Source organism: Haemorhous mexicanus, chromosome 3, assembly GCF_027477595.1.
Source record: "Haemorhous mexicanus isolate bHaeMex1 chromosome 3, bHaeMex1.pri, whole genome shotgun sequence".
NCBI lineage: Eukaryota > Metazoa > Chordata > Aves > Passeriformes > Fringillidae > Haemorhous > Haemorhous mexicanus.
This window is the reverse complement of record NC_082343.1, coordinates 106,970,922-106,998,566: the sequence shown is the minus strand read 5'-3', so window position 1 is coordinate 106,998,566 and position 27,645 is coordinate 106,970,922. Positions and strand designations below refer to the sequence as shown.

Sequence of the window (27,645 nt, the reverse complement as noted above, 5' to 3'; positions counted from 1 at the left end):
TGTCCAGATCATGGACAGATTTTGTTCAAAATGTCCAGTGGCTGACTTGTGGGTTTCTCAGACTTGAGGTGTTTGGAAGGGACAGGTCTGACAGACACAAATGAGATTTTCTTGGGAAGCTGTCTTTTATTTTTCTTCTGTCCAGCTCTGACAATGGCTGTTATTTTCAGTTTGTGAATGGGAGGAAAGGTTTCAGCATATTCTGGATGTAAAGTACATGGCATTTACTGCAGGGTAAGAATGTGTGCTACTGAAGACAGGTGATATAATGAAAATCTTCATGTTTGTTTAATTTGCAGTATAATTGTTCCACTGCCTTCATCATTAAAGCATTAAATTGTTGATAAGCTGTCTTTGCCTTGATACATTTCTGCTAAGCTGCCATAAAATGGCTACACTAATGGAAGAAAATACAGGCCTGCAACTATATGTAGGTGTCTCTAGGCAGAGAAATTGTATGTTTGTGTTCTCAGGTCTTTTGTAGAGTCTTTTTAAATTTTTTTTTCTACCTATAAGAAAGGTTTATTTTAGACTCTTAAAAAAACCTGCAATACACCAAAACAAAAACCTTGAGTGGAAAAAATGCTCTACTGAATGTTTTGTCATGGAATACAGCACCTAAACCTTGCTTCTTATGTTTATTTAGGTGCTTTGATTCATCCAAAAGATCCTGAACTGATCTTGGCTATTGAATCCTGTTTAAAAGGCCTTCTTCAGGCATTTTGCTGTGATAATCATAGCGATGAAAGAACTCTTCAGTCACTAATGTCAAAATACTATGCACGTGGACACAGACCTCAAATAATTGTAAATAAATTTCAGAATAAAATGTATGATACTAGTCAGAGGTAAGTATGTTTTGAATTTTATTGCTTAGCCTTGATGATTGAAAAAAACTATTTGCAGTTCTTTTTTTTTAAGAATCTCATGTGAGTTTTATGAATGGTGTTTTTTTTTCTTTTCTTCAGAGCTGTTCGTCATCCAGAATTCCCAACAGTTCTGACAGCATTGGAAATAGAAAATCCAGTGGTTGCCAATTGTTTGATTGATATGAGGAATATAGAAACAGTCCTGCTGATTAAAGTAAGGCTTTATGCTCCCTGTTGATCTTTAAAGAAAGAGCATGGAGCATTTATGGTGTCGTCACTGGTAGTGTCTGTAATGGATAAAAGAGGTAGAGGAAGTTTTGCTTCCCTCTCTGCCCCATGCGTTTCAGGACCTTCCCTGTTCATTTCTGGGTTGTTTGCCACTACCTTTCTGTGCCTCTAAGTGGTGTAATTTCCCAGTCTAAATAGTCCGTGTGTGTAGTCAGCCTCCTAACTGCTGGCTCTGCCTCATGTCTCTCTGTTACTTGGTGGGTTCAGGATGTGCCGCTTTTGGGTAGTCTGGGAGTTACCAAAATTTACAAGCTGCCCTTAGCAGTTGTACCTAGAAGCTGGTAGCTAAGTTTTCTGGCACTATCTGATTTCTGATCTTAATTGATTTTTGATTTTCTGTTAGTACTGAAGATACCAGGTCCTGCAGATAAGATTACAGATAAAATGTTCAAAGATAAAAATAAGGTGTATATGTTTTTATTTAGAGAAGGCAGGGTATTCTCTAAGCAAGCAGAGCTAATGATACTTACTTTTTGTGAATTTTATTTTTCTCCAAAATTTCTTGCTGCAGTTTATCCTCTGATATTCTTACTGGAAAGAGGCAGTTCATGCTCTGTCTAAAGCAGAGCTGACTGTTAATCAAGCATGGCTGACACTGAGTGGGTTATGTAACAGCTGAATTTTGTAGGCTTTTCTCATGGCAGGAATATTGGGATCCTTCTTCCCTCTCTGCCTGAACTAATCAGTAATTTTCTTAACATTATTACCTTTGAGCCCTACCTGAACAATTTCAACTGAATCTGAAAGAAGTATTCTGTGGAAAAATTGATACATTGGAATCGATAACGGGCTTGCCTTGGACAGTGGCACTTGTGACCACTTTATCTGGCACTGTCAGTGTTGAGGTTTTTTACCAGAATGTTTCCCTAAACTTTAATCAAATCTTGTTTATGTCCTTCATACCTTGCTTTGGAAGCTTCTTTTCTCTATGTTTATTTGTTTTTGACAGTTGAATAAATCTGTGCACAGTGACCTTCTGGTTAGTGATTTTTTTTTCCCCAAGGCAAATTATAAGGGACTGATTAGATTACAGAATTCACAAGAAAATGACCAGTTAAACTTAGTGGGTTCTTGAGAATGTCTTACTCAACTAAGAAAAGTAGATTCTTGACATTATAGATAACTTTCACATTCTTTCATGAATGTATTTCTTTTCAATTAGAATTGAAATTATTTCTGGGTGAAAACATCTAGACAAATTTTAAATTCTTACCTTTAATTATGGTTGCATTTCTGCTGGTATTACAAGGCCATTTTGTTTTTCAGAGTAGCCGTAGGGCTCGTGAGGTCATGCAGGCCAATCGGCCCCCGAGAAACTGTAGAGAAGCTTTCACTGCTGAAGGTGATCAAGTATTTGAGCGGCGCTATTACTCTTCCAGTTTTGTCAGACCCAAGTTCCTAAGTCAAGATGTTGAAGCAGAAATCAGGTTGGCATCTTGTAACATGTTTGTAAAAAGTGCACTTGTTGGCATGAATTGCATATTTTTCTATTTGCATGTACACTACCCTCTAATTTCTCCATTTTCTTTCTGAGATTTATACTTCCTTTTTGAAATTCTAGAAAATTTCAGTGGCTTCTTGTGATACGAACAAACTTGCATTGTATTTAGTTATCTTTCACCTTGTGGCATGTAGATCTTACCCACCAAACAGGGATTTTCTGTGCTCAATACTCCAGGAAATCTAGCTACCTTCTTTTGTATGCTTGGTCAAAAAGAGTATGGAGTCAAGGCAGTTTCTTTAAAGATACACTACTTGAACAGAGATGTCATAGTTTACTGCAAGGGAGGCCTGACTATTCAAACCAAAGTTGTTAGCACATATCCTCCTGTTGGTTTCAAACTTTGCATCTGTGTTTCCTCAGGCTTTTGACTTCATTTGTGGTAGGTATCTCTGAGAATTCCCTCACCTTTTATATTTTTAGGGTTTTTTTCTCTCATTGCTTTCAAATTGGTAGTTGAAAAAGCAAAATATACTTCAAAGATTACAAACTTGAGCTATCACCAATGAAATTTTTGACAATAGAATACTTTCATTTTGAGGCTCAGATTATATTAGAGACATATTAGGCAATTTTAGTATTAATAGCTGATAGTATAAACTGAATTGAATGTTAAAATTTATTTTTATAAACTCAAAAAGTTTTAAATGTGTCAGCTAATTGTAGTTTGTTCGTAACAATATATAATGAATTTCACTCAAAAATTATTTTAACTTTCAAAGTGTTACAGGCATTCCATTACCAATTTTGCTATGGGGGAATGATGTGGGCTAGTTAAAAAGGAGTGCATTTTTACCCTTTGTCTTGTCATGCATTTAATTTTTTCTTTTTTTATGTGTGTGTCACAAATAATATATGTGTAGTATGTAACATCTCAATATCACACTTTGTTTATAAAGTCACTTGGATAAGGAAATTGAAAACAAAAGGGCACAGTTGACAGCCTCTCAGCAACGCTTACATTCCATTGAAGGTGAGATTAGGCAGAATGAAGATCATCTCAATGGTCATCGGCGACACCAAAAACAACTACAGGTAAAAATAGGTACAGTGTTAGTTTTTAGAAACTCCTCTGTCACTCGTGCATCGGGGTCGGGGCAGGAACAGGTGAGAGGCCAGATGGTAGCAAAGGCGAAGAAGGCTTTATTCAAAAGAACCATGCAGTTTTTATGGAGTGGTAGGATAGATTCTCTTCTATTGGCTAACTAACAGAAACATCTTTCTCATGCACTGTCCTTGAAAGGAACAGAAAAATAAAGTAGAAAAACAGCACCTGCAAATTATTTATAGTCAACAGGTTATCACATCTTTCCAGCTTCCTAAAATTTCTCACAAGCTGCTGTGAGAAACGCATGCCATTTCTCTCTCTCTGTCCTATGGCATCCACACTCCTCAGTCTTTTCCTATTTCGTTTTGACTTCTGCAATCTCTCTGGAGTGCCTGATAGCTTTTAATTTTTATCCTTACTTTTCTTGTTTGCTTTCATGTTTTGGGGTTTTTTTGTAGTACGCTCTTACAGTTGAGGACAGAATGATAGAGGCCACATCAATCCTTACATATGCTGTTTTTTTCTGTTCGGTATCTTTCCCCGCCTTGTGCTAAATCTTACAAATTTCTACTGCTATTTTTGACACTAGTAGTAAGTTGTTGCACAGAAAAGACACTTGCATCGTATAATGCTTCTGCTTCCTTTATTTCTGTTGAGCCTTGCCTCTTCATTCCCAGAGTCATGTTTATCTTCATGCTCTTCTAGTATATTCTTAACCATACACTGAATATTTCTTCTGTAAGTTCTCTTAATTTTAATTTCTTTATAAACCACATTACAGCTGTTAGCCTTTTTCTGTGGTCTCTGGTACTTCTAGGTAGGATATATATTTTTGGTGGCCATTGGTGCTCCAGGTAGTTAGTGTAAGCTAATACGTAATATATAAGTTATATTCAGTAATTAATAAGTAAGAAGCAGCAAAAAAAACCCCTAGCATGCAGTCTGAAATGCTGAAGATAAATACTCGGAGAAAAAATAAAGTGTATTTTATTAAATTGTCATATTGAATGGAAATATGATAAATTCATTAATTAAAGCACATGACTTTCAGAACAAGTTATATCTCATGAAAATGCATTCGACAGGTGGGTGTGAAGAGTTGTGTCTCTTGTTAGTCACTAACAAAGCTAAAAAGTACAAGTAACTTCTTTCCTGTGATGACTTAAATAAACAAATTTGAACTTTTCTCTATAGTTAAGCTTCAGAACATATTTTCTTTTTCTTCCCAGGTAAAAATAAGAACAGCAAATGCAGAGATAGCAGATCTTGAAAACGTGGAAGAGCACCAGTCAGCAGACATCCATATATTAGTAAGAACAGATTATGCAATTATGTCTAATCAGCGTATGGATAATGTCTTTTAATGTTGGCAGTGCTTTGAAATATGCATAGTTGGATAGTGAGGAATGGAACACTTGCCATAATTCTAAACATTTCTGTAAATTGAGTGATTTTATTTATTTTTGGCGATTTAATTTTTTCCCCAGATTTTGCAATATTTGTCTTTTTGAATCAGAAAGTATTTATGATGATAATTCATAGGAATGATGTTATTTTCTAGGAGACAACAATTCACTTATTCTTCCTGCATTGCATTGTATGATGGATATATATTGGCCACAGATCCAGAGGGAAGTTACCTTGTTCTTTTCAGTCTTTTCATCACAACTTCGAAATAAAATCCTCTTAATTTTCAGTCACATAAATATGAAGTTCCACTTTCATTTTGCAGTTTGATTTAGTGGTCTTCTACAAGATTTGTCAGTTCTCTTCTTGTCAGGCTTTAGTGACAATTACATTGAGCAGCTCCTGTTCTTACTAGAGTTACAGAGTACTTTGTGTAATACTGTACCCTATTACTGATAGTAAAAAAATCTGGTACAGTAGTTTGCAAATGTGTCTCTCTTATTATTCTTAACTTTGATACCTTTTGACAGCAAGACGAAGCTGAAGAAAATAAGGGTAGGATGGAATCTGTGAAACAAGACATGCAACTACAAAGCAGAAAAATGGAAGAACTGAAAAACAGTCTCCAAGCAGCTGAAAAAAAATTAGAAGAGGTGAAAGATAAAATTCATCAAGTGGAAGAAATTGCTGGCCCAATTAAGGTAGCAATACTTTTATATTGTACTTTTGATTTGTTCCATTTGTGTGTCAAAGTGAATGAGGTTGAGAAGAGGTGAGGCAGGAGAACTTTTTGTCCCTGATATACTTAAGGTCTGCCTAGAAAATGGAAATGGAGCATTCCATCTAGAACATGTTGGGAAATAAGCTTGGCAATATGTTGAAGGTGATGTTGATTGTTATGTGTAGTCACTGTAGTGTTCAAAAAGAGTTCATTTCCAGGTATCTTTAGTCATGGAGTGAAAAGGCAGGAAGAACAGTTTCCTTGACCTTCCTTTCTCATGCATCATATTTTTTGTTTTGTTTCTAAGAAACCTTGGCTAAGAATGTTCATAACTATTAATTTCTCAGAATATAATTTGAAGTTCTATATGAATTGGTGGTTATTTTATGAAGTTACATAATCAGAGAAGGTACTAGTTATATAGTTTTAATTAGTCAAGACTACAGAAGGCACCTGGAAATTGCAGAAAAATAGCAAGACTTAAGATTTGGCAAATGGAAGGCAATCTCACTTTGGCAAGAAGAACTTATGGCTTGAAAATAGAAAACAGAAATAAGAGTTCAGGTTTATAGTACTGTAAACTTGTAGAAGGATGAAATGAAGAAAACTTAAAAGATGACTATGGCAGTCTCTTACATGTTTCATTTAAACTGTAAATTGCTGTGTAGTCAGCCCAAATTAAAAGATCAGACAAAAAGAGTAAGGAAGCGGGGCAGCAAAGCAACAGATAAATGTGTTAGTTCTAATGTATCTAATATGGAAATTCTAGAGATACTACCTATTTTAAAAGAACCACTCTGTATGGAAAGAGAGGAGATTTATTCAGAATATGAAAACATTATTGCTTGTTATTTAGAGTACTGAATGCAATTGAGGGAAGCACTGAAATTCCTGAAGAGGTTTTAAATCAGATGTGTTGTTAGGTGTTCTACAGTTGTTCAACTGACACATAGCAAGTTGTGGTTTTAAGAAAGAATTGGAAAAAAGTAAGAGCATATGCTATTGTTGGTGATGGTTGGTTTACTTGTTTGTTGCTCTTTTGAGTTGTTTCTTGGGGTTTTTTTTCTGTTTGGTTTGGTGTTTTTTATTTTTGTTAAGACAAGGCATCTAGTTGACAGGGATGAAGAAGAAAATATGTCCTAATTTATGTCATTCTTTATACCTCTTTGCTTCTCTGGAAAGATGTATCACTTCAACAGTATCAGTACTTACACAGAATAGAGGTTGCTGGTGAAGGGTCAGGAGCACAGTTCCTGTGAGGAGCAGCTGAGGGAGCTGTGGCTGTTTAGCCTGGAGAAAAGGAGGCTCGAGGGGGACCTTCCCAGCCTCTACAGCCACCTAAAAGGAGGTTGTAGTGGCTTGGGGCTCAGTCTCTTCTGGGTAACAAGTGACAGAAGGAGAAGAAATGGCTTCAAATTGCACCAGGGGAGGTTTAATTTACATATGAGGAGAAAAAATTTCATGGAAAGAGTTGTGTAACCCATTGGAACAAGCTGCCCAGGCAAGTGGTGGAATCGCTATCCCTGGAAGCCTATGGCTGTTGTACTGGAGGATGTGGTTTAGTGGTGTGTATGGGGGTGGTTTTGGGTTGATGGTTGAACTTAATGTTCTCAAAGGTTCCAACCTTAACCTATGCTATGATTCTATGATTTTATATTACAGGTGTAGCAGGATACTGAATTTCCACACAGAAATGCAGTTCTGACTGATAACACACAGGCATCTGAAGTTCCAGATAGAATGTAGTGTAAAAAATAAATGCACTTTTTTGAGCTTTAGGAGAAAGCATAGGGTTTTTTAAAGATTAAAACATCACCTCAAGATACAATTCCTAAAATCATTACATGTATTTGTTCCTTGTCGGAATTGAGCATAGACTTTCTCATAAGCTGCTGTTAAAGCTCTCAGAGTCTGGAAGTAGTGTTACTGAAAACAAAATAAGTTAGAACAACCTGTGAGAAGTCAGTAAACACTAGAGAGATTCTCAGGAATCTACCCCAAACAGCTCACATCGTGATTCGTTCCAAACAGGCTGAATTAAACCAGGCTGAGTCAGAAGTGGAAAACAGTAAACGCCATTTGCAGCGCTATGAAGACAAACAGAGAGAACACGTGGCTTGCATAAATAAGCACAAAGACTTGCTAGTTTCCAAAGAAAAGGAATTAGAGGTATGTGTGGTGGGGGGTTTTTTTAGCTTTTGAAGTCAGATGGTAATGATTCTTCTAATACTGAATAATAAATCATTCCACTTGTATAACATACAGACCATATTAATATAGTCAGCTGCACTGAGTATTCTCTCAGCTATGTCCTACACTGACTATGTAAAGCTAGTTGAGTAATTTTGTGTAAGTGAATTGAGACCTCTTTTTTTCTGATAGGACACCAGTTCTCTCTTGACAGATAAATTAGGGTTCATCCATCTAGGAACATTTCTTCCATCTTTTGCAATGAGAAGATTAAAATTACTTAAAATTTGCGGCTTAAGTTAAATTGAATAACATTGTTTTGGTTTCTTGGGTGGTAGGTTTTTCCTTGTACAGGCCCCATATCTGGTCTTTTGAAGAGTTACCTAATTGAGCTTTATTAAATAACTCTGAAATCACATCCATAAAGACTTTTGGAAGACTGCCCTATTTAAATATGGTGATTTTGGTTCCTTATTTGTCTGCATTAGTTAAATAACTGTGATTGTATTAAAAATCTTGGCACTGAAATAACTACTCATGTATAAATGTTGTCAATAAAATTGTTTACTGGGTTTGCTGTAATGAAAACAGAACACAAAAACATTGTTCTTGCTCGGAGTTTGTAGCATAAAATACTTGTTGTGAAGACTAAACAGATTTTTGAAAAATGTGACAATTATTTGAGTTTCAAACATTTCTTTAGGAAAAAATGGCAAAAGCAAGGCAAATCTTCTCAGAGCCCATCAAGGTCAGCAGAACTGTTAAAAGTCTTGATGCAGAAATGAATCGCTTGAGAGAGAAGATAAATTTAGAAAGCAGTCACCGTGGAAACAGAGAAGAAATAATCCAGTAAGTCATCTTTACTGTCTAAAACAGTTCAGGTGGGATGGAAAAGAGAGGGGACAGAAGAGTTTTCTTGCTGACTCACTATGTGTTAATGTGTGTTTTTACTACTTAAGCTTTCTCCGAAGCTGTAGAAATGTTTTGTACTGATTCTCCCTGTACTGAACAAGCTTAAGAGTCCTGAAGCACCTTCCAGGGATTTTAAGCAGCATCTGTGCTATATATATGATGTTACCAATAATCAGATACCCTCTTAGTGTTTTGAAGTATCCCAGTTACAACAACAGGAATTTAACTCGCCATTGTTTTGTGATGCATTGAGGATTAAGCATACTCTAGTTTGAGTAACTAATGCACAAGCTGGGAAGCTTCTTGAGTGTATTTCAAGGAAGCGCTCCCCTCAGATATTCTTGAGCATGGAGAAACCAGTCATTCATTCTCCTTGGTGAAAGAATTTATTTTCAATAGAATTAAGATTTAATTTTTGTCCACATTTCATTGTGAACAGTGTCTTACTTATCAAATGCTTTTAGCTTTCACATAAATTCTCACAAGAAAGTTTTCATTTGAATATTTTGGTTATCAAAATGATTTTCAGCGTTTACAACAATTGCTCAGTTTTAATGTAATGCATATTGCTCCTGACCTTTCTGTTAATTAAAACAGGCAATTTCATTATGCAAAGGAAAGATATGAGGATGCAAGCAATAAAGTAAAGAACTTAAGGAGATTTATTGCAGTGCTGGATGAAGTGATGGCAGAGAGGCTCAAAGTGTATCGGCAATTCCTAAGGTGAGTTTGGGACAGTGTTCATAACAATCTTTTTAACCTAAGATTGCTCCCACTTTCAGTCGTATCATGCCTAAAAGTTTAGAGGCAGCCTGCACTGACAGCTGGAAAAGCAGTGAGATAGTGGAGCCTGTATTTTGCTTCATCCCAAAGACTCAACTGTGATGACTTCATCCAAGGCAGTTCTGTTTAAATGCTGGTTTTGGACAGTAAAATGTCAGCAACATACTAGGACTTGAAATAATCTGGGCTGTCACTCATTTTTATTGATTATAATCAGTGGTGCTGAGCTCCTATAATTTCATTTTAGGCCAAACGATTCTCCTCTGCTCTCTGCTGAAAATTTTTGAAGATTTTGATTCAGTTTCTGTAATTTAAAAGCTGCTTCTCCATTACTGTGCGCACCTCTTCTTTCTTGCTTCAGTCCCTTAATATCTTATACCTATCCATGATGATTTGGTTGTTGCCTTTCTTCAAAAGGATTCTCTCCAGTATGTCTCATGCCACCCACTTGAGAGTGCAGTTGATTTTGGGGGAATACTGTTATTGGAGGAGGGCTAAATACTTAATGATGTGGAACTGTTGATGAAAATCTGTTGTCACTTTTTCATGTATTTAAAAACTTGCTCCCCTAATGTTTGTTTGTTTGATTTAAGGAGCCTTTCTATGCGATGCAAACTCCACTTTGAGCACTTATTACGTGCTCGAGGTTGCTCTGGACATATAATTTTTGATCACAAGAATGAGACACTTTCCATAACAGTAAGTTATTTTATAGTACTTCAGTTACTATAATACATAATGAATTATTATCTATTTTAGTCTCAGATACTAGAAATGCACTGCAAATGGTACCATAAATTGGTTTTCCCTTTGCAAAAGGTGGTACACTAAGTTGTAATGTTATGAATATTCTGATCAAGTAATCAATTTAATCATATAAAAGAGTTAGTCATGATTACAAGTAGAAAAATGTGAAGTATAAGGTGTAGAAATATTAGGAGTGTTGTGCTTGAAATATGCAGCCATAGGAACCTCAGCAAGAAATTGCTGGACTTCTGTGTTTTGGTTAAGAAACTATGGAGACTGTCATGCGCACCACTTAGGCTGCTTGGAAACCCCCTACCCTTCCCATCTTGGTTTGAATATCAACGATTCCAGTCAGTCTGTCTCAGTAGAGATGACCAATGATTGTTTTAGGATAAGAATGCTGATAACGTTATGTAACTAACAAAACCAGTCATTGCAAAGGTTGTATTTAAGTGGGCATATTATATATGCATAGTATGTAAAACAACTTATGTAACAATGATTCAGCAGAAAAAGTATGTAAAAATGGCTGGATTTTTTCTGTTGAGTGGGACATGTTGGAAGAGTTTCCAAAAGCCTCAGTGAAGAATCGTCTTCTTAATCAAAACAAATAGGTGTTGGATAAGTTTCTTTCGTCCCATTTGGTGACAGTAGGATGTTGTTGAAAACAAGCAAGGACAGAAAACATTGCCATTTTAAATGGTTGCTAGATTACAAGGAATAAATGTGGATTTGTCATCCAGTCTTTAAAAATAATTCATTCCTGGATCATTGATAGGAAGTTCAGCAGTATTTGTGTGATTTTGTAATGGCTCTAGTTGTTATTTAAACAACTTAATGCAGGTAAGCTTTGGTAGGTTTTTTTTCTGTGTATTTTTTAACATACATCCCAAAAAGTTTTATCATTGATTTATTTACTTTTGTTTCTGTGACAGACTTCAGTTTTAGGGATTAAGGGGAAAAATGTGCAGTGGCAACATAAATACATGTCACAGTCCTAATTAGACAGGTGAAGCACATGTATCTGAAGATCTAAACTCAGTCCATAAAATATGAAGTCATTACTTGGCTTTATCAGAATACATTTTTTTAATAGCTGATGTCTCCCATATCTCACAAAAGAGATCTGTATTTAGTCAAGGAATATAAGTTGCAAAAAGCAAACAATTCCCTGCAAAAAAAGATTCCACTTCAAAAGAATCCTTATTTGCCTGCTTAACTTGTTAAAGGCATTGCAGTTAGCAGGGCAAAAAAATGCCCAAGTTTCATCTTACAGAGGGAGCACCACAAGATGTCATCATAATCAATGTAACCAAATGGCTATTCACAATGTTTCATGTACTCCATGTAAAGAATCCCTTCCTCATTTAAAATTCTTCTGTAAATCAATTACCTGCCTTTCTATTGTACCTGGTAACCCTGGGATTTTACTGTTATGTAAACATTTAAGTTGACATTTATTAAACACCATGTAACAGCTGTTAGAAATAGAGATTTGAATAACAAAACTCTGGCAGAGTCATTCAATCTGTTCCGTGTGTATGACTGTGATTGAAGAAATTGCAATGATCCTAGAAATGTGTTACTAAATGGTTAGGGCCCACCCCATTCCAGAATGGCAGTTGCAGTGAAACGCAGAAAAGTGTTTTCAAGTGATCTCTGTTCATGTATAATGTGTTTGCTGTTAAAATTAATGATTCTGTTAGTATGTCTTCATCTCAGATTTAAAAATTGCTCCAATATTTTTATTTCAAGGTTCAGCCTCGAGAGGAAGAAAATGCTGTCCGTAGTGATCTGAGATCCTTATCAGGAGGTGAACGTTCCTTCTCCACAGTTTGTTTCATTCTTTCTCTGTGGAACATTTCTGAATCTCCTTTCAGATGCATGGATGAATTTGATGTCTACATGGTATAGTTTAAACTTAAACTATATCTTCCGTTCTGATTTGTATAAATTAGTGAAATAGTTGGGTTGTTACTTGTATTTGATTAAATTTAAAACCACTATGGTTAACTGCAAATTACAAAAAGCCCCCAAACCAAAATCAAAATCCCCCGAAACTAAATTTGTTAGTGATCTTGTTCACTTTCTTTGGTGAGTTTTGAAGCTTATTGTGTTCCTGAAGTTGGTATCCAGAAATATGAACCTTTCTGTTAATTTATGTGCTCAAACCATTGTTCAGCACAAAAATAATAAATCATCTGGTACTGTGCTTGTCAGAGGTTGACTCTGCATATTGCTGGGACATTCTGGGCTTGACATGTGCTTTGATTTCTGCCAGTTTTGAGATCAGTGTGGGTTTTTTTACAGAGCAAATGTAGCAATTGGGTTCACTGTTGGTACTCATTTCATAGAAACTTACACTTCCGCTAGGAGCATGTTTCCAAGATGTTGGAATGCAGAATAATGAACAATAAATACTAATGTTGGTAAAACTGATAAATCATATTTTTGTGCACAGCTTCCCTGGACAGGCCACTAACTCATTTTGAAATTTTTTTTTTTTTTAAGATTTATTTCCTATTTATTAAATATGCAGGGTGGTATGAGTTTGAGGAAATATTTACTTCCGTGAGACAAAGATTTGATACTGCCTTATTTAATTTTGTCTCAGTGTCCCTCATCAGTCATTTATTTACTAGGAATCACTTAGAGGGAACAAAGATAATACAATTTCTATTAAAGAATTTTAAAAAGGACAGTATACATCTAGAACAGTAATTTTTCAGACAACTTTCAAATCTTAGATCCTCTTTTAAACGTTAGTTGTGCAAAAGTTTGTCCATCTTTCCAGAAAAGGATGGACACTCAGAACTGTATCCCTTGCAAAGAGCTTGCATGTGATTTATTCTGTAAATTATTACACACAATTTGTCTTTCCACCACAGTGCCAGTAATGCAGCCTTACTGGCCACACGTTCTGTAGTCTTGGTGTAGTCACAGAGCCCCACCACATGGGGACTCCATGGTGTGTTTTTGTGGGAGATCTCTGCTTTCATGAGGAGCAGTGCACAGCAGTAGAGCTTTGTTGGTCCCTCCTAGTAACAGCTTTCTATTGCACATCCTTTTCAGTAAACCTAATGCATAAGGTTCCATTCAAAGTAGTAATAATGATAATAATAATCCTAATAAAAAAAAAGCTCCATAATATCATAATATCATAGGTTTCATGGAGCCCTTAAATCCTTTCAGGTGATTTTTCAGGCAGGATTTTTGTTTTCCTGTTTACAGGAAACATTATTCTGCTGAAATAGAGTTCATCTCAGCATACCAATAAAGTAAGAAGTACATCAAAGTATGTATGTACATCAAAGATGATAGAAAAACACTATAATTAGATGAATGTGTGATTTTTCTGAAAAAGCTTTCCATTGCCCATGTGTGCTAAAAAGTACAGTCTAAGAATTTCCCAGGCTATAATTTGTAGCTTTTAGATTTTTACCCTAATGTTTCTCCCGGTTTTCTTAGTTTTTATTAGTCTTACTTTGATATTTTCTTTAGCCAGCCTTGACTGTATAGCAATTAATTCTGGTAGCTTTTCTAGAATCATGCTTTCTAATGTATTTATTACTGTTAGTACCATTACCTGACAAATCTTTTGTCTTTAGGATATGGTTAACAGAAGAATTGCCATCGACATGATTCTGGAGAGGGCTGATTTTCAGCAGTATCGACAGTTCATTTTGTTCACCCCCCTGAACATGAGGTAATACTCCTATAGTTTATCTCAGGATACAAGAATTGCAAGGGACTTTTTCAACTTACACTCTTGCAAGGAGTGTAAGTTGAAAAAGTTGAATGTGAGGAGAAAGAAATTCTGCGTTTTGTCGCAGTGGAACATAAGAAATGAAGCAGTTCTGCGAATTTAAAGGGTTTTTTTAACGTAATCGTAATTCAGTGGGACTTGAATCAGTTTATCTGAAATAACAGCTTTTAGAAATGTCTGTTTTGTCAAACAGGCTCTTATTAGCTTAGCTTTGTATGTCCCTCTCCTCTACCAAAAATAATGAAAGAAGGGATTTTTCTGTTAATGCTATACTTATTTAAAGAGGTTTGTCATTTCAGTTGATTTCATTTTCTGGGTTTTAATGTTGCTGATCTAGATAGTCATAGCTTACACCATGTTTGAAATTTGTCATCTAGTGGTTCAAAATTCTTTCAAAACCTCTATATAAAATCCTGGTAGAGCCATTCCCAGTTCAAGGGGACAGTCATATCTCTAACCTTGTGCAGCTAGCTCCTCTCTATTAACCCAGTGTAACTAGTGAAGCCTGAGAGGGTAATTAAAGCAGTCTTCAAAAAGAAGTTGATTTATTCCTAATTGTCTTCCCTCACTAAAGAATGTAAAAAGTAGAGTAGTTGTTTCTGTTGTTATTTCAGTGGAAATGCTTTGTGGAGATTTTCTGAAACTAGTAAACACACGGGATTTTTTTGTATGGTTACTGTTGAAAAAATTAGAAATTCAAGTTCAGTTTGAATTTGTTACATTGTTCCATGTTTCATGTTCAACAAACATTAAGAAAAATATGGGGGCAACTTCAGGAAAAATCCATTTAGGATAATCAGTGGTGAAGCCTGTGTGAATTTATGTTTAGTAAATTAGCTCATTCTTAATATGGTGGGATTGATTACATGTGTGTATAGCGTATGCTACTTCAGTATCTGTAAGGCAAATCCTTACTTGGATTCTATCATTTGTTCATTTGGAGGTTTTGGTAAAAGTACCTTTTCTCTAGTTAAGGCTGTCTAATTGTTAAGAATCGTGATTGAAATGAGTGCTTGTCTTCACCTCAAGATTTTACTCAACTCGGGCCCAGGATCAGTTCAGTGAAGCCCAGACTTCACCTCATGTTACTGTTTTTTAAAACTGTCAAAGAAAAAAGGTAGAGTTATTTAAAGAAAAATATGTAATGTAAAGAATCAAATGGAAGTACTAAAATTCTTGGAGAAGAAACACTGTTTAAATGATGCATCCTTTATTTTTAGTTCTCTGCCTACGAGTCCCCATATTCGAATCCTCCGCATGCCAGACCCTCCAAGAGACCAAAGAACTCTGAATTTCCGAAATAGGAACGATGGAGATGAAGATCAATAAGTATCTCTGTATGAATATGGCATTATATTGAGGATAAATGTGTAATAATATATGTAAAATTATTGCTTCCTGATACTGAAAAAGATGATAAATTGTTAGATACTCTCAGGAAGAAATTTCTGTATTGTTATTAATTATTTTTTAAAGGATGACTGTGTGTGCACAGAAGAAGAATAAGCACAGTTTGGATGAGGAGAAAATTTTGAATGTTCTGTTGATATTTTTAGCTACCAACTGTAGAATTTTTTATCTGTTGTTCTGATTTTTCTTCTGAAAATTTTGAAATATATTTTGTATAACTATAAATAATATTTTAATAAACTGTTTGAACGGATACTTGTGGTAATGTTTTAGTGTCTCTACACACTTAAAATTAGCATTAAGTTACAAATACTGTTTTCTTCCTAGCTATGCTTTATTTCTTAAATGTGTGGTAATACATGCAGTAAAATGTGTTTCTTTTTTTTCCCGAGAAACCACAGTAGCTGAATATGAGCAACTATTAGAACTTATACTTTCATAAATAGAAAAGGGAAAATTTTATATGTAGTATATTATCTTGGTGGAAAAATAGTTCTTTCATTCCTTTCTTAACAAGTTTGAGTGTCTTTGGACATGAGCTTACAAAACCTAGCAAGCTGTGTCTTTATAAACCTAGATTCTTAATTCCAGTGAACTGGTTCTTACACACTCTTGAGTTTCCAGGTACAGAATAAGTCTATAATATTAATTTTATTATAATAAACTAAAGAATAAGTCTCTAAATAATAATTTTATTATAGTAAACTAAAGAGACACGAGTCTTTCCAATATATAGGAATGAAGTAGAATAAGAATTTTGGGAAATAATACTTTAATTTTTCTACAGCATTGTAGAGCTGTGTTTCATTGGGTCTGCCTGCCCTTTCTCCCCTTCCACATTTCCCTGGGACCAGAGTACTTAAACTTGATTTGTTTAGATATTGCAAGCATTTATTGGGGATAAGAGGGAAAAGAAGAACCAGATTTTTCAAAATCAAACTCATTCAAATTAACCTTTTTTTCTTCTCCTGTTCTTTTTTTTCTCCAGGAACTTGAAATTTTTGGCAACTCTCAAAAAACCCCCCACTTTTTAGAGTTCAGCTGCATTTCTTTTTTATTGTTTTGGGGGATTTTTTGTTGTTTGATGTTACGTGAATACAAGAGCCATTGAGACTACTCAGAGAACGACATTCAGCATTTTCTGCACTTTTTTACTGAATAGCAGTTCCTCAATAAAATCTTATTACAGTGTAAGTTTTAACTTGACTTTGTAGCATAGCTTGTTTTCAGTCACAGCACAGTATTAAACTTGTAGATTTCTTTAAAATATGGAAGCTAGGTAGGAAATACACGTTATAGAATCATGGATCCATAAAAAATGCTGAGTTGTAAGGGACCCATCAGCTGTGTTGTGTTCCCAGCTGACTTCTGGCAAGTTGAAGTCCTGCATAAGGGGAATGGCAGTTGAGCTGGAAGTGTCCTTTAGTTCCTCAGAGACCATTCCTCAGTGTCATCATCCTGGCCAGGAGGTCTGTAGGAGACTCCCAAGATGACATTGCATTATTTGTATGTCCCTCGACTCTTAGAGGCTTGCAACTGTGCCATTTCCAACTGCAGGCTCCATATATTACATCCCTGCCATGACTTACAATGCCACCCCAGCCACTGCTGCCCTGCCCATCCCTCCTGAAGAGCTTGTAACCATCCAGCAGGGCACTCCAATCACAGGACTAAGCCCACAGGTTAATTTATGCCAGTGATACCAAATCTCTGGGATTGGGCCAAAGGCTTGAGATGGTCTTGTTCCTCATGTTGTGTGCATTAGTGTAGAAACATTTCAGCTGTGGTGCTTTGCAGCCAACAAACCTGAAGGAGATGGTGGGATCCCATTAGATTTCTCAAGTTCTTGCCCACCATGCCATCGCAGCCCACTGGCAAGCCTGGTTTTGTCTCTTCTTCCAAGTTGGTTTAAATTTCAATGAGCCCTGCTGTCAGTGGTTCTGTCAATGGTTCCTGTGCTAGAGCTCTTTTCCCTCTCTATCAGGTGTCAGTAGAGCAGGTGTTCAATAGATAATCCCATGGTAAAAAAAAACCTGAATTCCTTTTGCTTACACCAGTCTTGGAGCCATGTGTTGGCCTGGCTGGATCTGCCTATTCCTGTCAATATTATTCCTTGTTACCAAAAGGATTATGGAAATTGCTATGTGTGCTTCTGATCCTTCAGCCTTCAACCTGAAGTCTCTTTTGATTGTCCTAGGAATTCCCTTTGATTTTTCATCCCTGCTGGCTTGAACAACCAGTAGTGGATACTAATCAGAGGGCATTATGAAGCTGGAGAGGTTTCCAGTAATTTCTCTTATCCATGCCCCTGGGAGCCAGCAGAATTCCCCATGAGTTGGGTCTGGTCTGCATGTCAGGCCCTCCCTCCTCTTAGAGGAGGAAGGGCCTATTACTGCTACTCTTCTTTTCGTGTTATCAGAGGAGGTCTCGATGCAGGGTACAGGAGGTGTTGCTTTAGGAGGCCCCTCTGTCCCAGTCGAACCTTTGCCCACCTCATTGTCTGGCCTTGTTCCAGAGCCTCTGGAATACCTACTGTAGAAGGTTCCAGTCCTCCTTGTTTTCAGGAGGAGGAACCTCCTTCCAGTATGTGGAGTGACCTGCTTCCAGCCTTCATCTTGAGTAGACCCTTGACTAAAACACCCTTGACTAATTACCCTACAGGGTTTTGAGTCCACCTGTTTCTCCACTACAGTGGAGGTTTGAGACTCCTGGGAGTCTTGCTACTGTGGCATCTCTGTAAATAACCTGTCTGCTGCTTGTTCACTCGAATACCACATAGTCTGTTCACTTCCTCCTGAAGCCCCTCCACCTGGCAACAGCTCCTCAGTTACAGCACACCTTCTGCAAAAGAACTTTCTGTCAGCCCCAGCCTCTCAGAGAGCCATCAGGCACTCCTGTGACCTGCACAGCCACCTCTGCCCTCACCATGCCCTGCTGTCCAGAGGCCTCTGACACAGCTGCTTCAGTGATCCAGCAGCTGCAGGGGAGCAAGCTCTTCACCGAGTCATCCATAACTGGGGAAGCTTCCACTGCTACACAGATTCAGCTTTTTGTGCTCTTCTTCAGGCACTGAGGCTGGCAGACCTCGCACAGCCCAAGGGTAATGGGCAGACTCCTGGCAGCTGTGAGGAGGTCACTGACAAAGAGCACCAGGCTTTTTGTTAATGTGCATGCTGCAAGAGACAGACAGCAGTCATGGATTGAAGTGGGGAGTTCTGGCTGAGCAAACCAGGAGGGATTGTTCATGATGAAGGTAAGAGGTATTTGAGGTATTACACAAGCAGGCTGTAAAATCTCTGTCATTGGAAGCTTTTGGAGTCTATTGAATAGATTCCTGCATCTCCTTCAAGCAGGGAGCTGGGAAAGAGATCTGTGAAGGTCCTTGCCCATCTGAAAAATTCTATAATTCCATGATTCAAGGTACTTACACCTTTAGGATTATGTGAAAATACTGGGGGGCACCTTACAAAGTGCATGCTTGGCAAAACTTGTCTGGAAACAGGAGGTTGAGGGAGGTGATTCTACTGCTCTACTCTGCTCTTGTGACATCCTGCCTGGAGTACTGCTCTCAGGGTGAAGGTCCTCAGCATTGGGAGCATGGACCTCTTGGAGCAGGATCAGAGGAGGCCACAAAGATGCTCAGAGAGCTGGAGAACCTCTGCTATGGAGACAAACTGAGATTTTCATCTGTTGAGTCCAGAGAAGGCTCCAGAAAGACATCACGGCACCTTCCAGTACTTAAAGGGGCTACCAGAGAACTGGAGAAGGACTTTCTACAAGGGCCTGCAGTGGCAGGACAAGAGAGAGTGGCTTTAAGCTGACAGATGGTAGATTTAGATTAGATATTAGGAATAAATTCTTTATTGTTAGAGGGTGATAAGGCACTGGAATAGGTTGTCCAAAGAAGTTGTGGACACCCCATTTCTGGAAGTGCTCAAGATCAGGCTGGGTGGGGCCCTGAGCAACCTGTTTTAATGCCTGCAGAGGGTTGGAACTGAATCATCTTTAAGGTCCCTTTCAACCCAAACAATTCTTTGATTCTAGGACATGGTCATGAGCCACATGTGGAGCTTGACTCAATTTTATGATTAAATTGGGGTCAGTTTTAGACCTTTTTACAGTATGGGATAAAATGGCATTGCATTATTTCCTCCTGATTCTTTTCAGTATCCAGAAAAAAAAAAAAAAGGCAAAAGTGCAGAGGCAGAAAAGAGTAAAGCATTTATCTTCATTAGTCTTCTATAATGAGTTTTGTGGAGAAAAGAGATTAGGAAAATTAAAGCATTCCTACGGAGCTAACACTTCAGCTTTCTCCCAAGCTTTTATAGACTTGAAATATTGGAGGAGGTGGAAACAATTCTGGTCTTTCATTCAAATCAGTACTTTGTATTTATTTTAATCTACCCCTGTACTTGATGAAGATGTGTTCTTGACTGTATAATTATTAGAAGCATATTTTCATGGTGGAGAATTAATTCTGAATAAACAATTACTGAAGCCCTTGCATAGATGCACTAATTTTTGCAGTGATCCTATAAGGTTTCCAAACTATCATATTCTTGGTTCTTTAAATACAGATTTTACTGTAGTGGCTGCCTAGAGAGAAGATTGCAGTGCTGATGTTACATTTTTGAGTTTGACTGTGTTTTTGAGTTGTTGGCCATTTTGGATGGCAGTGCATTGCTTAATGCTGCTCTAAAGTAAATGAAGCCTGTCTAGCTACATAAATTCAATGTGCAGGGAAACATAGAATGAGAAATTGCTTCTCATGTATGTAAACCAGAGGCATAAAATCTGAGAAGTATTCAATTTGGGGATACCATTCTCAGAAGTATGTAATTTCTAGAATGTGTATTTTAAGTTCTGGCCAAACGCATGAAGTATACTTCTCCCTAATTTGCTAATTAATTCCCTATTATATGTGTAGTCTAAGTAAAATTCTGGTGTAGAAATTGTAGTTGACATTTCTGCTTTTGCTGTTTGGAATGCAAAGCAACCCAAAAATGAGAGTATGGCTGTGGTTGTGGCAGCCATTCTGTGATTCCCCCCCACAACAACTCTTAGCAAGCTGTGTAACACTGCTTTCTGTTGCTTGTTTTCTTTTCCGTTTAATTTTAAGATGAGCTTTGCTTTTTAAATTTGAAAATACAGAGAATTATTTGGCTTGTGTCATGTTTTATTGTTTGATTTTTAGCTATTAAAAGTACGGTCTCGTTTCTTCATAAGGTAAGGAAGAAATATCAAACATGCAATTGTAAGGTGTTCAGATTGCTTTTTTTTTTTTTTTTTCCTTTTAAGCAAGCAACCAACTGTTTAAAGCATCAGGGAAACAGGGCATAGGGAGTTTCTTCATCTGCAGTTTCTGCAGTCTGATAGTTCTTCATTCTTTCCCAAGGCTGTGCAGAATTTGTCACAGGATAGAGAGAAATTGATTTGTGCACACAGAATTGAATTGAGGAGGAAGTTGGTTCTCCTCACTATCCCTCCTTTATCATCATACTTCATGGTTAATTTATCAGTAGTGATTTTTAACATCATGTTTGTTTATATTAACCACAGAGTAGTTTAGTGTCAGATGGTAAGAGGGAAGTCTCTTACTTCAGGAGGAAAAAAACATTAAAAACCGGGTTTAGGCCAAGCAAATAAACTGCATTTCACTTACACAGCTTAAAAATCAGCTCAGGTTTAGTAGCTGTGTGGGTAAATCTTAGCAGCAGCATCTTAGAGCATCAACAGCTGCTCCAGCCTTAAAGACAAGAACTACAATTTTTGGTTTTGTATACTATGACTCTTCTAGTGAGTGAGTGTAAAGTAGTTTTCTTCATGCTTCAATAAAGAAATACATATTTCCCAGTGTGCAGTGACAGATAATTAAAAGAGATTGAACTTTTTCTTTTTTTATTACCATGCTGAAGACATGAAATAAGAATTAGGGGAAAAGGTCAAATGTTATAAATTTATTTTGGGACATATATATTGCAACCTCTGTGGAAGCTTTTGAAAATTCTGGCAAAGATCAATACACTTCCAATAAAACCTTTAAACTTGCAATAAAACAATATTTTAAACATTATATATATATATATATTTATATATATTTTTAATTAAAGGGTTGATTTTAGCAGGATTTTCTTTTTTTTTTTTTTAATATACTGCATTCCTCTGACATAGCTCTTTCCATATTGAAGGGATGCAAATGAGGTAAGAATTAAGGCAAACCTAAAAGGCATGCAAATGAAGTACATTTATATCCACTGACAATACAAGCACGTGTGGATCAGACCTGGGAGCCGAGAAGCTCTTCCCTTCTGTCTGTCCAGTACTACTTTACAGCAGAATGGTGACATGATTTATAATAAACAGTTAACATTACCATGGGAATTCAGTGTCACTAACATTACTCAGTCTAGGAGACACAGAGCTAGCATCAGTAAAACATGAACAATAAATAATATAATTCACTGCAGCACAGGCCTGCTGCACAGGATTCAGAGGAAGAGGGTTGTTATGAAATGACATTGCACACATCACGTTGTGGCAGTTTATTTTTATAATATATACTTTTAAAATTCTTTAGCAAATGACATTCTCATGCACACAAGTGTTTCAAACACAAGAAGCAAGTCCATTTATAGGTAGTCCAAGCAAATTTTTGTGTGTGTGGAAATAGCTGCAAACTGAATGGAACATTAAACTTCTGTGCAGTCTATGACGCGTCGTACACAAGCTCATTTTTGAATGTCACACTGCAGGAGTAATACAATGGACGGATCACTCTTTGCAGCTTCTTTGAACTCATCCAGTGTGATCTGATCGTCTTTGTTCTTATCCATCTTACTGAAGATCTTGTCTACCCGTTGCTCAGGCGTCAGGCCATCCTCATTCATTTTCATCATTATCACAGTGCCCACCATTTTGTAGATGGCCTTTAGGAAAAAACCAAATGGAAAATTCGACATGAAATTCAACCTAATTTTTTGATGTGATCAAATTCTGGAAATATGTTCTAACAATAAAATGATTGCAAGTTTCTCTAAAGATTGGTTTTGGGTTCTTTTTAACTTTTCTTTCTTAGGATCCAAAGTCTAGACACTTAAAACAAGGAAGAATATATTTTACTTTCTTTAGATGTAAAGGAAGAATATATTTTACTTTCTTTAGGTTTATTTTGATGGTTACATTTTGCATCCCAGAATGAATTTCTTTGGCTTCCTATTTCACAGTGTAAAATTCTTGTAACTAACTTTCTGAATCAATTGTTTAGTTGAACTATTTCACATAAATTCTGAATAACTGGTTTCAGAAGTCACCACCCTTAAATAGGATTCTGTGGTACATGTGGGCACAATCTGGTATTAACTACTGTGGCAGATGACGAAGGTGGTAAACTTCATCCTTCCTCTTACAAGTTGTGGTCATCTTAAAGCCCATCTGTGAGAGCTCACTTAAAATAGCGTGTTGTTATCCCGGCAAATTTCTGTAATCATCTGAAGTTAATCTCCAGTAAGGCTTCACCTACTTGAGCTACAGTTCAATAATTTCATGGGTGTCAAGTGACTGAGATGGGCTTTGTAAATCCTGTGCTGTTCTTGTGATTAATCCATTCATCAGGGGAAAAAAAAAATCTCAGGATGTTTAAAAGCTTATATGCACATATGTACTCTCTGCAATTCTCCAAGATTACATCTATTAACAAACATGTGAGTGTGCTTGTACCACTTGGGCACCAGTCAGTGCAGGATTAATGTGTGTAATGTGCATTTAATGTACCCTACAGCCTCTAGTGAGACTAAAATCTAAAGTCTGTGGGAAAAAAGAATCAAATTCTATTAACGTTGTGACATTTTTGAGTGTCATATTGATCTCACCTCTATAATTTCCAGCATTTCCACTCTTGTAATTTTACCATCACCATCCAAGTCATACATGTTGAAGGCCCAGTTCAGCTTTTGCTCAAAACTGCCTCGTGAGGTGATGGACAGGGCACAAATGAACTCTCTGAAGTCGATGGTCCCATCTCCATTTTTATCAAAGGTTCGGAAGGCGTGCTGGGCAAACTTAGAAGCATCTCCATATGGAAAGAACTGCAAAATAAAATAATATATAGAACTGTGTTAATGCAAAGGAGAGAGCTCTATACACGACTGCAAAACACCAAAGTGAGGCCCTTATGAAGAGTGGCTGATGAGCTTTGTGGGAAACTGAGGATCTGCAATGTAAGGTTCCCGAACAGGTACACTGGAATGATTATTAAAAACTTATTTCTACAAAAATTGCTCTGGTTTCCACAAGCTATAATACAAATGTATATAATGCTACTTTAAAGCTAAATTAACTAGATGAATCTTAAAGTGAAGTAGAGTGTAAATGGTAGATTGTGCGTAATATTTTCTGACTATGAAATAAAGACGCTTGGATGCATTCTAAGAGAATTTTAACCAGCCCTTGAAATGTTGCAACCAAGTATATGTGTGGGATTGTTGTTATATAACTTCATTTATTTAAAAAAAAAAATCCACATGTAGCATAAAAAACCCACATGAACATATGTTCCGTTCTGCAAACCAGTGTTCAAGTACACAAGATGAAAACACAGATTCAGTTAAACAATACAGTGCAATGCTTTTCATGTTTAATATCCTAATATCCTTCACTGAGCACTGCAATTGACTGTAGCTTAACAAAGTAGTTTAAATGACTATAACATGTAGGTTTTCAGCTGATATATTTTCCCCTCAGGAAATGTATGGCTTAAGACATTTGGGCAGGTAGTTGCTATTTCTGTGGGCCAGACTCAGAAAACACACCCCTAAAGAAAGGGAGTTTTAAAGTGTTGAAGTGTTATTGCAGTGCAGGGACCATACACAAAGAGTGTTTATATATTCCCAGAGTGTTATTATATTCCCAGCACAATTTCATGGAGGTTTTCCTGCTCCCAAAATATAAACATGCATTACTCCCCATATGAGAGCCATCTTATTTTGTTCTTTTTAAAATTCCAATTCTTATTAAGTACTGCATTTATAATGTAAGCTTGAAGGAAAGTCTTCAGGGACAGCTGAAGTGGAACTGCATTTTACAATTTTCCATTTCCCCATCCAGAGCTGTGTCTTGCCTTAAAAATGCAAAACTTAGAGCTCAGCCAGCTGCTTGCACTATGTGGCCATGTGGATCATGTCAGGAGACACTGCTGTGTTGCCACAGGGGGTCTCAACCTGAAAGTTTCCTTTCAATTTTCTGTTTTCTTTGAAAGAGCATTTGGTATTGTCTCCTCCTAAAAATGTAACTTCTGTGCCTGTACTCAACTCAAGCCCTATTTCTGTTTTGATAATCATAACTGATGGAGAGGTTGAGGTGCTGCTGCAGATCCTTCTGTACTTTCTGCTTTCTGGCCATTAAAAATGATCATGATTGGGCTCATCAACAGATACAAAGATATTTGGGTTCTCTGATACAACTTAGGATTTCAGTGGGTGCAGTTACCAGACCTTGCTCAATTGTTCTTCTAGTGACAACCTCAACCTTTTGCCAAAGCAAGGAGAGCTCCCTCCATGGGAAGGCTCCTTGGGCTCAGAGCCTGGCATTCAGGGTCAGAACAAAGTTTGCAAATATTATCCAAAACCTGGATGTTATTTTCAGGTTCCTCATTGCTTCCTCTTGTCCATGACCCAGCTCTCCCTCCAATTCCTGTTCCAGCTCCAAATGTTAACATAGGTGATATTTAATTTTATGTGTATGTGTAGAATGTGCCCTTCTCCAGTCCCCTGCTGAGAGGTTAAGAAATGGCTCTCATGGCCTGTATTCCACCATGAATTCCATGTCCCCCACCTTTTTTTCTTGAGAGTTTGCTGGCTGTTCAAAGCTGAAAGGACAAATCTTTTGCTTTTTAAATCCTTGCTGATGACACTATCCTGTGACACATGTGTAACAGAACAAAACACTTCAAAATTTCAGTCTTTCCAAGTATTTTTGCTCAGAGCTGACTGCTGCTGAGGATGCTGCCTGATCTCTGTTCCTGTGACTGTCACTCTACAGTCTCTAGAAAAGAAAGATCAATACCTGGAGGGAACTGAGACTGCTCTTTTCACTGCCCAGAAAACCAAAATACAGAAATGGTGCCAACATACTGGTGGGACCAAAGAAGGAAAGTACAATGGAGAAGCACACCTACACAAAAGGTGAAGAAGTGTCAGACCCCCAAAAACATTAGGAGTCCTCCAAGAAGAAAGTGGGGAATTAGGTTGGGTCAGTGGCTGGAGATCCTGAAAACCATTTTGAAGTTGTTCTGGAACATATTTCTCAGTCTCCCACCGGAGCAGCATCAGCAAGCTGTGCCTACCTCTTTGCTGGTCAAACCATTAGCCTCATGTAGAAGTTAGGAAAACATCCTTCTAATTTTTAATCACAGACAAGACCATGCTTTTTTTTCTTTTTTGAGGTGAAGAAGACAGTGGCACTGCTCAGCTAAGTCTTGGCCTTTACAGCATCATATGGAACTGTAACCTGTTTTTGATTTTTTTTTTCCTATTTGTCTTCCTGTAGGGAGTAAATGCAGTAAAATGTCCTTTAGGGACTGAAGGCACTGTTCTCCAGTCTGTACCTGCTGATTTGTATTATTTTTAGCTCAGAACAACCCCAAAACATTGTCAAAACTTGTTTGAAAACCTACTTGAAGATTTCCATTGGCCTGTTTTGAAACTATTCATAAATAAGTCATGAAGTAAAGAAAACTAAAACAATTACAGAGCAAAAGATGCCAGCTCTGGTAAAACATTTTTTGACTATTAAAACACAGTGAGGCCTTAGCAAAGTATGAAGGCACAGGCTTTAACTACTTTCAGAGCAGCCTAAGCCAAGTGACAGTGGGAGACAGGGATCCCTGAAAGACAAACACCAAGTTTTTGTCAGAGGGAATATGAGGAGGATGGTTTAATTTGCCTCTTGCATGAGCTCAGTGAATACTTCAGAAAAAAAGTAAAGAAACACAACCGGGATTTTCAGATACAGCTTCAGCTTTCAGTGCTCCATGCAAAGCCTTGACCAGGTGATCAATCTACATTTGAAAGCAACGAGTTCCCTTCTACTGCAACCTGCCTGAAAAGGGCCCTCCATGCAGCAGCATTGACTCCTCATTTACTCTTTTTGTCCAAAAATCTAGACAAACTATACCAGCCACTCCCATGGGTGACCCAACACTGTTCATTCCTTTGTTTCTGCTTCTGTAGCCTCATCTAGTGAAAGGCCTCCCTGGTCTAGAGAAAGGAGTCCCTGCCCATGCCTTCCTTGGAGGTTGGAACTAGGTAATCTATAAGGCCCCTATCAACCCAAACCATTCTAGGATTCCTCTCTTGCTTGGCCTCTGTATTTTCTAACAGTTAGATCAACATGCTGGGGTGTGAACAGTGTTTTCTCTACAGTCAACTGCCAATTAAGAAAAGAAAAAGGAAGATTAAAAAAAAAATCCTTTAATCTGTTTCCAGATTTTGTATGAGGATTGTCTTGCAGATTCTTAGCTCCCATTGTGTTTCTGGACTCTTGTCTGGTGTTTGGGGGGTATTCAATCAGTCCTGGAATCAGAATAGCTAGTGAATAAATTGTACACCTACAAATTTTACATAACTCTTGGGAAACTGATCAAATACCTGGAAATATTTATCTGCTTGGCTGCAGCTGCTTTAGCCTCTTTGAAGTGATGCTGTTCACAGGCAACCCAGTGATCAATTAATTCAGATCATCTTTGGGAGGGAATTATTGCAAAAGCAGGAAGCATATGCTAAAGCATATGGCTAAAATTTTAGCATGTGTCTAAAACAAAATTTTAGCATGTCTAAAGAAAAAAACCCTCAAAATCAACTTCCCCAAATTCCCCAGTGATAGGGAGGGATTAGGAAAGAAAAGGCCTCTCCATCCTTTAGTGAATCTATAGTGACTGGCCTGAGTAGTGCTTTGTTTTCCACATGATGTTTTATCATGGGATATTGGGATGCATTTCTATTAAAAGAG

General features: G+C 37.3%; 2 protein-coding genes across 9 annotated transcripts in view; one reads left to right on the top strand and one right to left on the bottom strand.

Moving 5' to 3' along the window:
• Nucleotides 1–22,680, top strand: part of SMC6 (structural maintenance of chromosomes 6) — a 44,609-nt gene extending 21,929 nt beyond the window's left edge. For 4 of the 7 annotated variants that reach the window (XM_059842916.1, XM_059842913.1, XM_059842914.1 and 1 more), the window contains 13 exons: nucleotides 647–848; nucleotides 969–1,083; nucleotides 2,424–2,584; nucleotides 3,558–3,693; nucleotides 4,936–5,016; nucleotides 5,644–5,814; nucleotides 7,866–8,003; nucleotides 8,728–8,873; nucleotides 9,534–9,659; nucleotides 10,313–10,418; nucleotides 12,222–12,374; nucleotides 14,075–14,172; nucleotides 15,453–15,895. In XM_059842916.1, coding sequence (XP_059698899.1) covers nucleotides 647–848; nucleotides 969–1,083; nucleotides 2,424–2,584; nucleotides 3,558–3,693; nucleotides 4,936–5,016; nucleotides 5,644–5,814; nucleotides 7,866–8,003; nucleotides 8,728–8,873; nucleotides 9,534–9,659; nucleotides 10,313–10,418; nucleotides 12,222–12,374; nucleotides 14,075–14,172; nucleotides 15,453–15,561 — 1,742 coding nt within the window. In that variant the 3' untranslated portion in view covers nucleotides 15,562–15,895. Of the gene's footprint in view, nucleotides 1–646; nucleotides 849–968; nucleotides 1,084–2,423; nucleotides 2,585–3,557; nucleotides 3,694–4,935; nucleotides 5,017–5,643; nucleotides 5,815–7,865; nucleotides 8,004–8,727; nucleotides 8,874–9,533; nucleotides 9,660–10,312; nucleotides 10,419–12,221; nucleotides 12,375–14,074; nucleotides 14,173–15,452; nucleotides 15,896–16,630; nucleotides 16,837–18,708; nucleotides 18,896–19,214; nucleotides 21,935–22,394 lie in introns of those variants that run through there. The other 3 variants (XR_009485976.1, XR_009485975.1, XM_059842915.1) reach the window with 3 other exon arrangements.
• The window catches only part of VSNL1 (visinin like 1), an 85,278-nt gene continuing 79,212 nt past the window's right edge, over nucleotides 21,580–27,645 (bottom strand). For both annotated transcript variants that reach the window (XM_059842921.1, XM_059842922.1), the window contains exons 3-4: nucleotides 23,511–23,726; nucleotides 21,580–22,568 (exon numbers count right to left, since the gene is read on the bottom strand). In XM_059842921.1, coding sequence (XP_059698904.1) covers nucleotides 22,371–22,568; nucleotides 23,511–23,726 — 414 coding nt within the window. In that variant the 3' untranslated portion in view covers nucleotides 21,580–22,370. The remainder of the gene's footprint in view (nucleotides 22,569–23,510; nucleotides 23,727–27,645) is intronic.